Raw genomic sequence first — 16,068 nt, 5'->3', positions numbered from 1 at the left:
AACTGCCTGTAGTTAATGCTGAGAAAACTGAGGTTATCGTTTTTGGTAAGCAAACTAATATATGGACTACCGCATGGTTCCAGGAGAGTTGACTACTATCCTTGTTCCAGTCAAATCGGCAAGAAATGTAGGTGTTATTTTTTATTCACTCTCTTACCTTAACTAAGCAAGTAAGGTTTGTCATCTCTGCATGTATTTTCATCCTGAAAATGCTTAGGTAACCTTTTCCTTATATTCCTGTGGATTCTTGTAAGTCTGTGGTGTTTTTTAAATTTTATCTAGATTGGACTATTGTGACGCCCTTCATCTGGGCATTAATTTGATGGACTCGAAGAGATTACAAGTAGTCCGAAGTGCGGCAGACCATTTGATCCTGAAGAATGACTAAATATCAATCTATCTCCCCTGAACTTTGCAAACTTCATCAGCTTCCAGTGAGGAAAATGTTTGTTTTTAAATCTCTGTGCATTTCACACAAAACTCTGTAAGGGACAGGTCCCAAATACCTTGAGCAAAATTCTAAATTCATGCTCCACAAAAGGCGTTAAGCTCTACTTCTATGTAAAATAGACAGTGCAGACATTTAAGCGTTGCTGCTGAGGTGGAGGACCTTTGGGTACGTGACTTTAAACTCAGGAATTCACTACCTCAGGATATTCAGGAGATAGGCAGCCGCCTCGCTTTCAGGAAACAATTGAAACCTTGGTTGTTTCCGTCTAGGGTCTAATCTTATTTAGTTCTAGTATTTTTGTGTGTAGAAAACTTACAGGTATTCGAGGGCTTTATAAATGTTTCTTTCTTTCTTTGTAATCAGTAAAATATTAGCTGGTACACGAATTGCCTTAAGAACAATAGGCAAGGTGTATTAAATGCGTATAGTCAGATAGCTAAATCATTAGATTGGGCAATAGAGGGCTCTGCACAACAAAAGCAAAGTGTGCTCAGTGCCCATAAATTGTGCTTTTCTAAAAGTGAGCCCAAATGTGCTGCTTGCCCTTAAAATAAGCAAATTGAGCAAATACATTTGAGTCTTATAATGTTTTGAACAATACGAACAAGTCTTGTATACAAACTAAAAATAATTTTGACACATATTACTATATAGCATTCTGTCAATACAGGAAAGGCAAACAAGATGTTAAATGAAAATAAAAAACAATTTTCTCTTGCCTTCTGTCCATACACCTACATCTTTTAAATACAAATGCAATACAATTTTCTGAGTGAACATTGATTATATTCACATAATCTTTCCACCAGACGTAAAATGTCAATTTCAAAATATATTACACTATTTAATTTCTTTCCACAATATTTCTCTGCACATATTTTTATGCTGGAATGAAGTATACCATAATATATAAAGATTCAACAGGCCAGTCAGCAAGTAGTTTAAAAATATTCACAATATTTTTTTATTTTACAGAGAAAGTAACGCATACACATTTATTTAGTTTTAAAGGCTTTTTGTTTTGTCAATATACTTTCGTAAACACAGCCAACTACTGAGTAAAAATACATAGGCCCTCATTTCAACATTTAGAGTAAAAACCGCCTACCGGCATGGGGACGGACACCAAAAGACCGTCGCCGTGGCTACCATCCGTCTGCCATAATATGACCACAGCCGGATTTCTGCCACAAAAAGGGAGGAAATCCGGCTGTGGCAATACTGGCAGATGGCGTTAAGGTGACGCTGCTACCACCAGCAGTGCCACGCCAGAAGACCGCCACCAGCCGTATTATGACAAATAATACGGCCTGGCGGTGTTCTGCTGGCGGGTACTGCTGGTGGTAGCAGCGCCCCATCCTGTCCCCTGCTGGAAGACCCCCTGGTTCCAGGTAAGTCGGGTTTCCAACATGGGAGGAGGGTGGGGGATGTTGTGTGTGAGGGTGTGTGCATGTATGTATGAGTGTGTGCATGAATGCGAGTGTGTGTGTCGTGTTGTTTGCATGCGTGTATGAATGTGTGTGAGTGTGTGTATGAATGTGTGTGAGGGCGTGTATGAATGTGCGTGAGTGCTTTTATGTATGGAAATGTGTATGCGTGTCAACGTGTATGTTATGAAGTGTGTGTGGATGTGTGTGTGAATGAATGTATGCATGTGTGGATATATGTGTGGATGAGTGTGTCTGCGTGTGTGTGTGTTTTGGGGGGACATCAATGTAGGGGGCCTGGTGGGGTGTCTGGGGAGTGTTGGGGGGAGGGGGCCTCCTATCAGTGACAGGGAATGGATTCCCTGTCACTGATAGGGCCTACCACCATGGTACGAATGCCACGAAAACCATGGTGGTAGGCAGGGACATAATACCGCCGGTGGCACAATGGCGGCTGCGGGCTGGAGATTCCTATCTCCAGCCCGGCGGCTGCTACCGCCATGGTGGTCGGAGTGGCTTCAGCCAACCCGCCAGTGTCATAATGTGTCATAATGTGTCATAATGTGGTGGTAAGTAAGGTTACAGCCACATTAGCTCCAACCGCCGGGGTCATAATGACCCCCATAATGTCGCAGTGAAACTCAAATAGAGCCTAACAATATCACAGCTATGTAGGAGCAAAGATGGCTGGCTATGTACAGGACAAAGATTAAGTACTGGATCCCTGCTACTATAAAGGCCAATATCAGCTCTTCATAGGCCTTGTTGTTACCTACACATCACTTTTTTTTGGTACAGTGTGTGATCTCTAGACTTAAGCTAGACTTATGTCTGCAAGATGTATTGGGGCATAAATAACATAGCATGCACAACACTGTGTAGTAGATTTCAAGGATGCATTTGACAAAGAACAGAAGCCCAAGAATGTTACGAAAAAACACTAAAATCATAAAAGAAAAGGGATCAAATGGGATATAAGTTCCCCTACTGTGATAATATTAATCTTAAATATTCAACAGGGAATTACAGTGAGTGCCACTACAATAAAAGTTTTAAATATATACTTGTTAAAATAAATGCCCTGAAAACACAATCAAAAAATGATTAGGCTTGGATAGATGGGACATTGGAAATGTGTGGTTAAGGGGTGACCTGGAGAAAAAAGTTATCTTCTGATTTATTCTCCCATGTGGATAGAGAAAAACCTCTGAAATGGGCATTGATGGTGATTCTACCTCATGCAGTCTGAATCTCTTGGCCTTAGGTTGAAAACATGTTGAGGTGAGAAAATGTTTCTAGTGGGAGCTGGTGCTCTTGGAGCCTGCAGATGGATCCAATATTGTCACAAAAATGCAGCTGTCTCTTCTAGTCACCGATGTCTGATAAATCAGTAGCACCCTAGGTCTAACACAGAATTTAATGCAGGAAAGCACTGCTGCAGGCATATCACTGTATAGTATATACATTTTGTGCACTGGAGAGTTTAGGAGTTGCAAGTGGCCTTTAGAGTTTAGGAACTGCAGGTAGCTCATCTGGTGAAAAGGTGAAATCACTATGATTCTCAAACTGCTGTTAATCAGAGCTCAAAAAGATGACTTTTTCCCAAGTTGTTAAAGATTCTTCTGTGGATAATGGCGCTATGTGAAATGCTTGAACCAAGTTCCTAAAACACTTAGAACTTGAGTTAGAGTTTGGTGGACAGGTTACTCTATCACAATTGTGAAATATGTCCCTTCAGCCTTATTTCAAGTGCACTATATCCTATGACACTTGTAATAAGGCGAACAGGATATCCATCTCACTGTGACAGTATAACTTGTGCGCCAAACTCTTAATCGGGCCCTTAATGCTAAATCTTTTACCTTGATGTTTCCTGTTTGGCATTATGTGATACTGGTCACAGCACTTTAAGGAGCTTCAGGTCTCCATGGTTTTGGATAAAAATAGATCACTTCATTTATCTCACCCTCAAGGAACACATTGCCAAAAAAACGACGATGTCTTGGTACTAGCTCTCTCTTCTAAAGAAAGTGAAACCATTTCTTCTAGACCACAAGTTCAGAACTGTTGTACAAGACCTCATACTCATCGCCCGGTTTCATGGCCTCCCAGACTCGACTCTGGCACCTGTTAAGGGTACCCTATACACACCAGCACATCTCATCCAGGGCCTGAAGAAATATGATCACTTCCCCCTATTCAGATGGAATTCCATTGACTCCCCTTGCTGGTCCACACTATATTCAAAACCAACTACATCATTTACAAAGCCATCATGACCATCACAACCGCTTATCTTGAAGAGAAGATCACCATCTCTGGTGGCTCTCAGTACACCTGCAGCCAGGCCACCATACGACTGGAAACTAAGAAAAGTAAAAAGTAAAAAAAAGGCAACAGACCTTTTCCCTCTATGAATTCAGGTTTTAGGACAACATCATTATTTTCATAACGACCAACACATGCTTTTAATTTAGAAATTAATTGAAAACACACCTCTTTCAAGAACAATACATCACAATGTAGCAACAATCCATTAACCAGCTACCTCTTCTATGACTCAATAACGTATTGCTTGCCTTTGACCATGTACTGTGCTCCACTGCCTTTTTGGCTAGGTCCGCACTGTACAAATACCACACACATATATACACAGATGGAGCAGGAGTACGGAGCTGGGTTGAGGCCCAAATAAAAGCAATGTGCCTCTCTCTTTAGATCACAGTGTTTCCAGAAGGTACATTCTGGAATGGTGGATTCGAAGTCACCTCATAGGATTGAATGTTTACTCCTGATCAGTCTGAGCTGGTCAAGAGTAAACATTCCCGTATAATCCTTGAGATCATCTTAGTCCTTTAGAGAACCCTTTCGCAAGAAAGGCAAGAAAGCTCTTAACTTGGGAGCTAGGTTTTGAAACTTCAGTTTGCAGTATTTTGGCTAATGAATTTATAAGAATTTATAGTTACTTCAATTGTTGGTGGGACAATATTTGCTTTAAACAATCAAGAAGTGATCCAAACTAGAGGAAAGATTGGAAAAGATAAATTAATTCATAATAAACTGCTTCCACAAGCTAAAGAGACTTTTGTACTGCTTCACTGCAATGAGAAATTAATTAGTTAGCCTACATCCTATGAAATACAGAGTAGTGACTTTCTCCCTTTACTCCACAAGAATAATTAAAGATTCCATCTAGTTCAACAACAAGTGGTTTCCATTCAGATGTGCTATAGTGGCTCAAATGTCTAAGTATTTTCTTTTGATTTTCATTACTGTTAAGGGGACTGCCACTCACCATAGATACCATCTGCTTGTGCCAAAGTGTCTCTCCTGTTTAATGACACTGGCATGCCATATCCTGGTTTACCACTTGGGCGCACTATCATGGAGTGGCCAGTGCACACTTATGCAGTTCAGGTAAGAGAGGATAATCTATACAAATATGAAAACTATGCCCCTGATATAGAGTTTTGTGGGCTGAGTGCTCAGCCAAAAATGTGGCTCAGTAACCTGTCTGCCAAACTGATAGTCTGCCTGCTCTATTTACGTCACGCAGACGCTGGTTTTGCCAGTGGAATCATAACACAGACGACCTAAGAGAATTGGTGCCATCAGCGTAAACACATTGGACCACAAGAAAAGGAAAAATACCCCCACATGGTAGGAGAAAACTCCCAGGGTTTTTTTTTTGTTTTACAGAAACAAACTCCCACTTTGGGAATTTGTTTGTGTAAAACAAATAGTTTGCTGAGTGGCTGCATGGAACATGGAGAATACTCAGCAAACTTTCATTGCCTTCAGGTGATGGCACCTCTTTTGAAAACTTCAAGATCTCTGCCAGTCATGTGAAGATTTCAAAATACGGAAGACGGCAGTCCACCTGGCCAGTGGTCACTACCCCTGTGCTGCACGCAAAAGCCTAAATCAGGCTGCAGTTACTCTGTGGCCTCACGAGGAGGGGATTTTCACAACTCTAGCAGCGTAATGTCTTGAAGTGTGGGAACAGTATCCATAAATTAGGTTACATCAATCTAGAGATAATATAAAAGCAAGCCCTTATTTAATATATTAATAGAAACCATGGCCTACTCCCTCTTCTTCTGTAGGCAAAAGTGGACTCATTTACATATATACCCTCCAAGTCTTTCTACTTCCAAGCACAATTCATCGCATACCACCCGTATTGGGTATCTCCCCTTTGTGCTTTTATCAGTGTCACCACAATGTATTCCACTTCTTTGCATCTTCGTTTTTCCCTCAAACAGAACTTTTTGTCAGAGCTTATGTTGGTTTCTCGACCATAGCTATACAGTTTTGCTACGAGAAGGGCTATGTCAGCAAACCTACACTTGTATTTCACCGTTTTGTGTCAGTGCATATACTTGGCATGTTTAATTTCCATTGGATGATATAGGTCTGGTGTGCAACATTAAATTGATTCAGTTCCAATATCCATTCTACGACACCCCTTTGAAATACTCCTTTACTTTGACCCATTCCACATCCAATAATACAAACTCATGTCATGTTCCTATTAGAGCTTCATGTCTAGGAGGTCATACCCATTGTACTGGAGCCATGTCAGATATGGGCTGTCAGTACCAGGGGCCAAATCCAAGTGTCATTATTATTTTTAAAACGTTGTGTACTTCAGGTTCATTCATAGTATGTGTTAGAGTTGGCATCCTTAGCGTGGTCTCCCCTAACATTTTGCTTTTGCTTCCCAGGTTGTTTCTGTGTGCTGGACTCTGGGTTTGCTGTTTTGTTTGCTCTGGATACTTTACCACTGCTGAGCAGTGCTAAAGTGTACGTGTTCCCTGTGTAAATGATTTGTGTGATTGGCGTTCCATGAATGGCATATTTGATTGACTTGTAAGTCCCTAGTAAAGTGCACTAGAGGTGCATAGGGACTGTAAATTAAATGCTACTAATGGTCCTGCAGCACTGGTTGTGCCACCCACATGAGTAGCCCTGTAGACATGGCTCAGACCTGCCACTGCAGTGTCTGTGTGTGCAGTTTTAAACTGCCAGTTCAACCTGGTAAGTGTACCCACTTGTCAGTCTAAACCTTCCCTTTTTGTACATGTAAGGCACCCCTAAGTTAGGCCCTAGGTAGTCCCATGGGCAGGGTGCAGTATATGTTAAAGGATGGCCATGTACTGATGTGTTTTACATGTCCTAACAGAGAAATACTGCTAAATTCAGTTTTCACTGTTGCAAGGCCTATCTCTCTCATAGGTTAACATGGGGGCTGCCTTTAAATATTATTAAAGTACAGATTCCCTTTCAGGGCAGATAGAAATGTGGAGTTTGGAGACTCTGAACTCACAATTTGAAAATACATCTTTTGGTGAAGGTGGTTTTTAGATTGTTAGTTTGAAAATGCCACTTTTAGAAAGTGGGCATTTTCTTACTTAAACCATTCTGTGACTCTGCCTGTTTGTGGATTGCGTGTCTGGGTCAGACTGACAGTTGGGCTGTTCGTGAATCTCCTCTAGACAGTGTCACAAAGGGAGCTGGAGTGTAGCCTGCATATCCTGATGAGCCATCTGGGCTGGAGGGGAAGAGAGGAGTGCTCACTTACACCTGAATGGGCTGTACCTGCCCTCACACAATGCCGTCTCCAACCTCCTGGTGTGAGTATGTTGCCTGGCCTGGACAAGGCAGGATCTTGCAAACAAGAGAGACTTCCCTTTGAAGGTTGCCAACTTCAAGGCAGAAAGGGGTATAACTATTGCACCCAAACCCCCGAAAATCAGATTACTTCTGGAACCAAGAGGAACCTCTGCCAAAGAGAAGAGCTGGAGAGCTGGAGGAGGAGTACTGCCCCTTTGCCTGTGACTGTGCTTTGCTGTGTTGGTCTGCAGTAGCTGCTTCTGCCAGAGAGAGGACAAAGACTGACTTTTGTGTGACTTCCCACTGGTGAAGAATCTCCATGGGCTTGAACTGAGCTTGCCTCCTATTGTTGAAGTCTGAGGGACATCAAATACTTCTCTCTGCCAGCCTCTGGGCTCTCAGCTGATACTCCTGCCCTGCCAAGTAGGTGCCCTAACCTGTCTCGGGGCCCTTGAAAGGTGAAGCTGGTGGAACAGGACAGAAGTCCACGCGACGCAGTTGATAAACTATGCGCCGTCAACCTCACGGCTGAAATTGACATTCCACCTGCATTGTAGCTGGAAGATCAACGCATTGCAGCTGGAGAACCAACGCGAAACACCCTCTTGTGGCTGCTGATAACGACGTAACCCCCCCCCATGCAGCATGGTTTCCTGACACCATGCAATAGGGATTTTGAAGGCAACATCGCTGGGTGTGAATTTTTTTTACAAAGCCTGCCTGAACCCAAGGTGCCCATCTGCAACGCCGAACCGACCGGAAAAGAAACGACGCACGGCCTCACTTGCGAGTAAGGAATCAACACATCACTGACTTTTCCGATGCACGTGTGGCTTTATTTTTTACACTAACCAGGTACTTTTGTGTAACAACAGTGTTCTCACTGTGTTCTATGGATTAAGACTGTTATTCTTTTTAAATTCATATCTTGATTTGTGTATGTTGGATTATTGTCATTTTGGTCTTGTTTGACTTAAACATTACCTATTTTTCTATACTGGTGTGTTGTCCATTTTTTAGTATTTTCACTTTATTACTGTGTGTGTTGGTACAAATAATTTACACATTGCTTCTGGGGTTAAGCCTTTCTGCTTGGGCTCGGATGAGCAGGGGTTAACCAGGTGTGTTTCTCCTTTGCCATGACTAGAGTGAGGGTCCCTGCTTGGACAGAGTGCAAACTAGTGACTCCATTTCTAACAGTATGGTTGGAAGTTTTGGTTGTTGCCCGTACTACACTCATTTACTCCAGAAATTGACTGGGGGAAGCCTAAACTCCTCTCAAACTTCCTGAAAGGTTCACAGGGCATTTAATTTATACAAGTCCCTACTTGTTTTAGATCCGTCTTTCACCATTTGTTTGTAGACATGTCAAGCTGTGCAAAGCCTCTATGTTTTTATCTACTGTCAAGCAATCAGCTTTACACACAACTGTTCTTTCTAGTGTCCGCATACTCACTTCCAGTTTTGTGATATTCCTAACACCACAAATGTTCTAATGCATGTAGCTAGAAGAATAGCTAACAGTTGCTTTCCCTAGGAGGAACAATCCCTTCATCTTCCATATATTAGTTTACAATAGCATGTCTGATCTCCCCTTGAAAGGCTGCATCTTGTAACACTTTTGCCTGCTTTCTCCATGTGGGGCTACATACAGGTCGTATACCCCATCTCAATGTGAGTAATAACCATTAATAATAATCAGACAATCTTCTGCAAAGATATTCAGTGTCAGCCACTGCACCTACTGAATTAACTGTGTTAGGTAGTGATGGGTGTAGTATATTGTTGTGACTTGAATTGTTGGTATGCATTCTCTCCTTAGTTACCAATTCCCTGCTGCTCAGCCAGTGGGTGTGTGAGGTCACGTAATATTGATGAGTGCCTAGTTGATGTGAAAGGTCAGTTGGTAACAGTGGGCTGAGCAGCAAGGATGCTGCTCCTCGAGGGGTGCCGCCTTAATCCTGTAACCTATAACTAAGCTGAATAAATTTACATTTTATAATCTATAAAGGATCTATGCTTAATTACAACATATATCTAGGCCATTATTCACCACACAGTTATAGTCTATGTCCTAGAACTTTTTTTATGTAACATAACCGGGGAATGTCTTTAGGGTGTAAAGGCATACAATTTGTGGTGGTCTACATGCTAATCTCCCCTCAACTGTCAAACGTCTTTCCTCCCCATTCATTTACATCCATTTGTGCATTATCACTTTCCTTAAAATAAACCAGTCTGACCCAAATTAGTGGCCATCTCGTGTAATGTGAATAAGTCAACCCAAATATCTGTTCTCACCATGTCTTCAGTAGGTGGACCTACTGTAGGAAAGCAAATTGGTCTCCTCAACACTGGATGAGTGCCTGCACTCTATGGTGTTTGGACCAGCCACCGTACCCCTCACAGTCCATCTTATCAACTTTTATTGTTTTGTGGTGTATCCTATTATGAGGCCAGTCTTTGTGCAATGTTAGGGTGTGTTACTACATTGGAACCTCTCTCCTATCCCCACTTGCCAATGCTACCTTCCCCTGTGTAAGTTATGTAAGCTAAGAAAGTTACTGAACATAGACTCCACTGGTCAAAAAATGAATTCCTTAAACAGTCCCTCCCAACACTAGGCAAGCATAGGATATTCCAGCCCACATAACAAACAAATAACTTGTTTCATCAACTATCTATCCTACCTAGTGCAATGTGTGACAGAAAGAATAAGTGTACACAAAGAGTAAAACAACAATTAGAACTGTTACTAGTGACCATCACTGGACCCATACAATGGTTAGTTGGTAGGTCATTCATGTCACCAGTGGACATTGATTTATAATCACCAGGGTCACTGGCCTGAGTAGAATTCCCAGCTTGATTGAGCACCTCTATGGCCACCACAACTCTCTCAAGCAGTCTCTGGATAGGCGCAAGTCTACTAGGTCTATTGTTTTTCACCCTGTGCTGCAGTTTTGGTTTCGATTCAATTTGTTTATGCCCTCTCTATATACTTTCTGCAATTGACAAAATCTCCAAACAGTCCCATGCAACTGTTGCATTTGTCTTCCCGTATCAATTTAAAGTTTGCTGGGAACAGCAGTATGTACTTGAACTTCATATATCTGAGTTTCTATTTCAACCCACTAATTGATGACCAAGTGCCCTTGACTTGTTAGTCCAACAATCCAACCAGTATGGGATTCCTTCAGTGTTGCCTTCGGCCAGACTTCAACTCATGTTTATCTGATTCCTTCAGTTATGCTTCCTACCACTGAAGTGCAGCTTGTGCTATCTCTGTGTGCTTTTCAAGGAGGGTCACAAATCAGTAAGTCAGCAGAAATTACAAACCCTCCGCCAGAACCTACCACCTGATTCCACCCCAGGAAGTGTCAGTAAACAGTGCCTACCTAGCTTGTATGATATAAACATGTCAACAGCCATGTCCCTGCCTTTCTACTACTGATCTGCTGTCCAGGCCCATAGTCTTCAGACACTCATGTCAGGTATTCTCACCTCAACAGCCACCTCCATCGTCCTCTCATATAGCAAGTACATCCTTTGCTCACATTAAATACCTGCTCCCAGTGCCATTCTCCTGTTACCACCTCATATGTAGCTGCTTATAAAGCAGATAGAGGCAGGCGGTTGAGGAAAAAGCTCTCACTTGCAACGCAGTGCCATCCTCAGCTTTGCCCATCGACCATCGCCATATTGCCAGAAGCCCATAGGTTAATATGTCTGTTTCTTGCCATTGCTGATGCTTGCAAATGGGGCAAGAGCTTCTCCACCGAAATTCCTTTCACTGCAGAAGAATTCAGTGAATGGATGGATATTGGTAACACATATAATTCATGGATACCAGGGTTACATGATCAGAGGATGCAGGATTCATGTTGCTGTGGCCATCGTGTTGATCCTGCTACCACCTACTTCACCCCCCACCAGTTTGTTAGACATAGTTAACCTCCAGCACTAAGAATCGTTAAACACCACTACATACATTTTTGTTACAAAAAAATGTAGAAAATATAAAATATTTCTAAGGGTATTTGTGCTTCTCTTGCACTATGCAACATAGTGTAAGCGCAAGACAAGCCCAAAATGAGATTTATGAAGCCACACAAGGCCACCTTGCATGGCCCTCAGTGGTTCCATAAATCTGGAGGAAAGCAACGCAACACAAATAACTGTGTTGCATTACTTTGCCCCAGAAAGATGTTTCATGGGTGTTGGGAGGGAGTTCCCAAGCAACATCAATGGATTTTCACAAGTTCCCAGATTTACCAGAAGTGGTTGACCTGGGAAAGTGCCAAAATGCTATGCCTTTTTAGGTGAGGCGTAAGGAGAAGAGATATCTTTAGTTCTTCTTGTTTTTTCCTCTTTCTGTGTGTGGTGTAGAACACAGCACACAGAGAAAGAGGAACATGCCTCAGGGGATTGTTTTTGTGCAAGAAGGTGCCACTTCCAGCCAAAAATAATCCTTCTTACAACGCAAGCACCCTTGACCCATGGGCGCAAGAGGTCCTGCATTGACACTAGGCAACCAAAATGATGCCAGCACAGAGGCAGACAGGAATGCACTGTATTCTTTTAAATACAACACATTCCTGCCCTTTCCCTGTTACACAGTCCAGCAAGGTGACTTTCTGCCCTGCCTCACTTTGCCATAAATATGCCCCCCACGATTCAAGAAAGAACGTTTTGAAAGTGCCCAGCAGTTGTGTTAAAATCCTTCTCTAGAAAACTCTCTGTAAAGGTTACATATGTCAGTGAATTTAAATCTTAATTGAAGGACAATCATATATCTGAGTTGCTGTTGTTGTCTATGCCCTGCTTTTAATAATACAGGAATAATTAGGATGTTTTATTTTTGTAAGAATAATTTTATAATTGCACAGCGTTCTTTGATTTTTGTAAGATAATGAAAGAATTTTCAAACTGTACTTTCATATTTGTAAGATTTTTTTTTAAATGTGTGATACTTTTGTTCTGTTATTTCCTTTAGGGGATTAATCTAAGTGGTGGCCAAAGACAGCGGATCTGTGTTGCTCGAGCACTCTATCAGAATACCAACATTGTGTTTCTGGTAAGTGTTATTCATTTCTTGCTTTGTTTGACAAGGTTTCAAAGGGCACCTTGGAAAGTGAGTGTAAATAGACCCATGAGACAGCTTTACTTTATCTCATGACCTCAGCTTTTTCCATGTTGTCAGCAAGGTGGGAATGAGAACCTAAAGCCGCCCTGCCCCTGTTGTCGACCAGCCCTGGGGTCACGGGGGGAGGGTCGGGGTGCAAGTGCAAAGCACTGCTGCTTTTATTACAGGGGGCGGATATGACAGCATCCCTGCAAAACCGGACCCCACTGCTGGAAAACCGCCCTGCCCTTTGAGCCTCTTGGGGAAATGCCCAATTCCCGCTATGGCCAATCCGGCCCTGGGTGTCAGTATGAGGTAAATGTACCTAAGCGTTCCTCTGTTAAGGGTACAAAGGGATGTGACAGGACGCAGTCTCCGATCTGTCATACCCTCCTGTATCTGACTGTAGCATCCACAAAGTTAAAGCTTTACTAATTTCAAAGAAACTTGACAAAGAGACAAAATAACCTCAAACTCGGAAACTGGGTATCAGCCAGGTGTAGCCGGACATACATTTCCTATCAACACAGGCTAATTTTCTGTTTTTGGTGGAGGATTAACACTCATTTAACCTTACTCTTTATGATCATAAGGTACTGGAGCTTGTTCATTTCTGCACAATGACTCCTGCATATGAAAAACCAGGCCATATCCATGGGCAGGCAAGTTTCCAGGATTAGGTTAAGCGTTTGTAATTGGGCGTATGCTGTCAAAGCTTCACATCAGCATACTGATGGCATATTAGCCACGTGTATGCATTAATGTGACAGTGCTGCCTTTGTTTGAGAACCACACTTGATCTGCCTGCACAAACCTTCCCTGGTATTAACCTCTGCAACATGTGGGGACATTGATTGGGAAAGGCAAAGCATATCCTTAGACAGCTCCATCACACCATGCCATAACCAATGGCAGCCACCACACTTTACCCACTCATAGGACCTCCTTGTCCCAGTCATTACCATACTTAGGCAGTCCCACCTCCCAACAGGCTCCTAACACAAAAGTCTGTGTTATATGTTTTCTTATCTAAGCCCCTACCACCCGCTTCATTCCTGCTTATTTTCCTGTCCTACAACAGGCGAATGCAACGTGCTTTGGATCTGGTACGTGTGATATTGTGTTTTAAAATTTTTATTGTTTTATTGTTGCTTATACATTCTGTGTGCTCTGCCTTAGCACCATGTGTGAACGGGGTCCATTTCTAGTTCCAGGTGTTACCCTTGGGGCTATTAACTACTATTTAGTTCCAGTTCCAGCTGTGGGTGCTTTGCAGATTTAGGGGTTCTCTGTTTTTCCCTATCTTGATGATTGTTTGATCTGTGCTTCCTCTTCCCCTAAGGCTCTGAAGGCAACATGGCCCTGTTTCACCAATGAGGCTTCAAACTGAACCTGGCAAAATCACAGCTAGTCCCTGTTCAACAGTTGCATCTTATCGGCACATTTTCGACACTCAGATAGGGGTGTTTTTTCTTTCTTTACTCAAAGAGACACACTGCAGCTTCTTCTGTTGGCTCTCTTGTCTCAGCAGTCAGCTCCAACTTGGTTGAAAATCCATGGGTTGATGGCCTCCACCATGGAAGTTGTTCTCTGGGATCATCTTCACCTAAAGCCTCTCATCAATCATCTTTTAGCTCACTGGGATCCCTCCCTTGCAGATTTTGACTCTTAGGTTTCTCTCACATCTGTTCAGGTTCAGGAGTTAGGATGGTGGCTGCGGTCTCCCAACTTGGGGAAGGGGATAGGTTAACAGGTCCTTCCTCCCCTGTTGTTGATGACAGATGACAGTCTGTGGGGCAAGGGGTGCCACGCTGGGATCCTTGGAAGCAAATGGTCAGTGGTTTCTGAGGGACAGCGCTCATTCCTTGAATTGAGAGGAGTTGGCTGCAATTTTAGAAGTGGTGCAATTTTTTAGGACCAGTAGCTAGGGGTGAATCTGTTGGGCTGTGTCAACAATCAGATGGCCTGTTGTTATTTGAATCACCAGGGGGGACACGGAGCACCCCTCTCAATCATCTGGCCTCACTGATTTGTTCCTGGGGGGAGACCCATCTCAGGGTGATGAGGGCGGTCTACATTAACAGTCGGTTAAATTTCTATGCTGACAGCTTGAGCCACAACCTGCATTCTTCAGTTCTGTACCACGTGCCTGTGCCTCTGTTTGGGACATTTGTCTCCAGTTCAGACATCTATGGATCAGCCTCTTTGCCTCTCCCCACAGTGCCCTCCTCCCATGGTTCTGTGGGAGGTGGTTTGTCCTCAGGCATAGGTGGTGAATGCCCTTTCGATTTATTGGCCCTTTGGTCTGCTGTATGCCTTCCCTCCAATTCCGCTCCTCCTAAGGGTGCTTCAGAAGATTCGGTTGGAGAGGGTGTCTGTGATGCTCGTTGTCCCTTTTTGGCCTTGTCACCTTCTTTTGCTTTGGTTGTCCCAGGGCAGGTTTATTTGGTTACCAGTGAACCCATCCCCACTTCAGTTCCCAGTCGTGTCCGTGCCCTTTGTCTGTCAACTGAAACTGACGGCTTGGCTTGAAAGCTTTACTTTGCAGTCTTTGGGATGTTCTTCTCTGGTGACAGTCCAGCAGGGATTCAACACTTAAGTCTTACAATAAGCACTGAGGCTCTTTTATCACATAGTGTACCTCTCATGGGTGGGATCCGGTTGCTGGGGAACTGGTAAATATTCTTGAATTCCTTAGTGGAAGGTTTTAGAATAATCTTGCCACCTCTGCTCTGGCTGCTAAATGGGCTGCTATCTGGTTCTGTAGGGGGTCGGGGGATGCCCTGATGGTATTACTCCTTTGATGGTTTGGTTGTTGTGGAATTTTAGACTCTGCTGACCAATGTCTGCAGTGATGGTTCCTTCCTGGGATTTGATGACTGCCCTGCAGAGTCTCCAAATTGTCCCATTTTGAGCCTTTAATGAAGGCTGATTTGGAGTGGTTATCTGCAAAGTTGGCCTTTTCGTTAGCCTTCACTTTAGCCTGCCAGTTGGGGGAATTGGGACTTTTATTGGTTTCCTATCACTATTTACAATTTTTGCCATATAGGGTGATTCTGTGGTTGGATCCGGCTTTTCTCTGAAAGGTTTTCTTCTAAATTCCATTTGCAGCAGGAGGTTGTTATTCCTGATTTACCTGGGGAGGAGGATGCTCAAGTTCCTTCTGTCTTGGATGTTCTAGGGGCTCTTCGGATTTATCTACAATGCACTCAGGGCTTTTCCTTTCCACTGCTCTGTTTGTGTCGTCTGATTGGGTAGCTAAAGGGAAGAAGGTGTCTACTTCCACTATCAGTAGGTGGGTGTACATATCAGTTTGTCAATCCGTCTATGGAGCTGGATCCTCCGGATCAAGTTCAGAGCATTTCCACTAGGTCTGTGTCCACTTCCTGGGCTGCGGCTGTGGGTTTTTCTATCCTGGAAATGTATAGGGCTGCTACCTGGCAGTCATA

The 16,068-nt window shown here is 43.1% G+C and overlaps 1 protein-coding gene across 4 annotated transcripts in view; it reads left to right on the top strand.

The window, feature by feature from the left end:
- Positions 1–16,068, top strand: part of ABCC9 (ATP binding cassette subfamily C member 9) — an 843,291-nt gene that overhangs the window by 300,890 nt on the left and 526,333 nt on the right. For all 4 annotated transcript variants that reach the window (XM_069228541.1, XM_069228540.1, XM_069228543.1 and 1 more), the window contains one exon: positions 12,491–12,571. In XM_069228541.1, coding sequence (XP_069084642.1) covers positions 12,491–12,571 — 81 coding nt within the window. The remainder of the gene's footprint in view (positions 1–12,490; positions 12,572–16,068) is intronic.

The sequence above is a fragment of the Pleurodeles waltl genome, chromosome 4_1, assembly GCF_031143425.1.
Source record: "Pleurodeles waltl isolate 20211129_DDA chromosome 4_1, aPleWal1.hap1.20221129, whole genome shotgun sequence".
Taxonomy (NCBI): Eukaryota; Metazoa; Chordata; class Amphibia; order Caudata; family Salamandridae; genus Pleurodeles; species Pleurodeles waltl.
The sequence above is the reverse complement of the archived record's forward strand: the minus strand, read 5'-3'. Positions and strand labels throughout refer to the sequence as shown.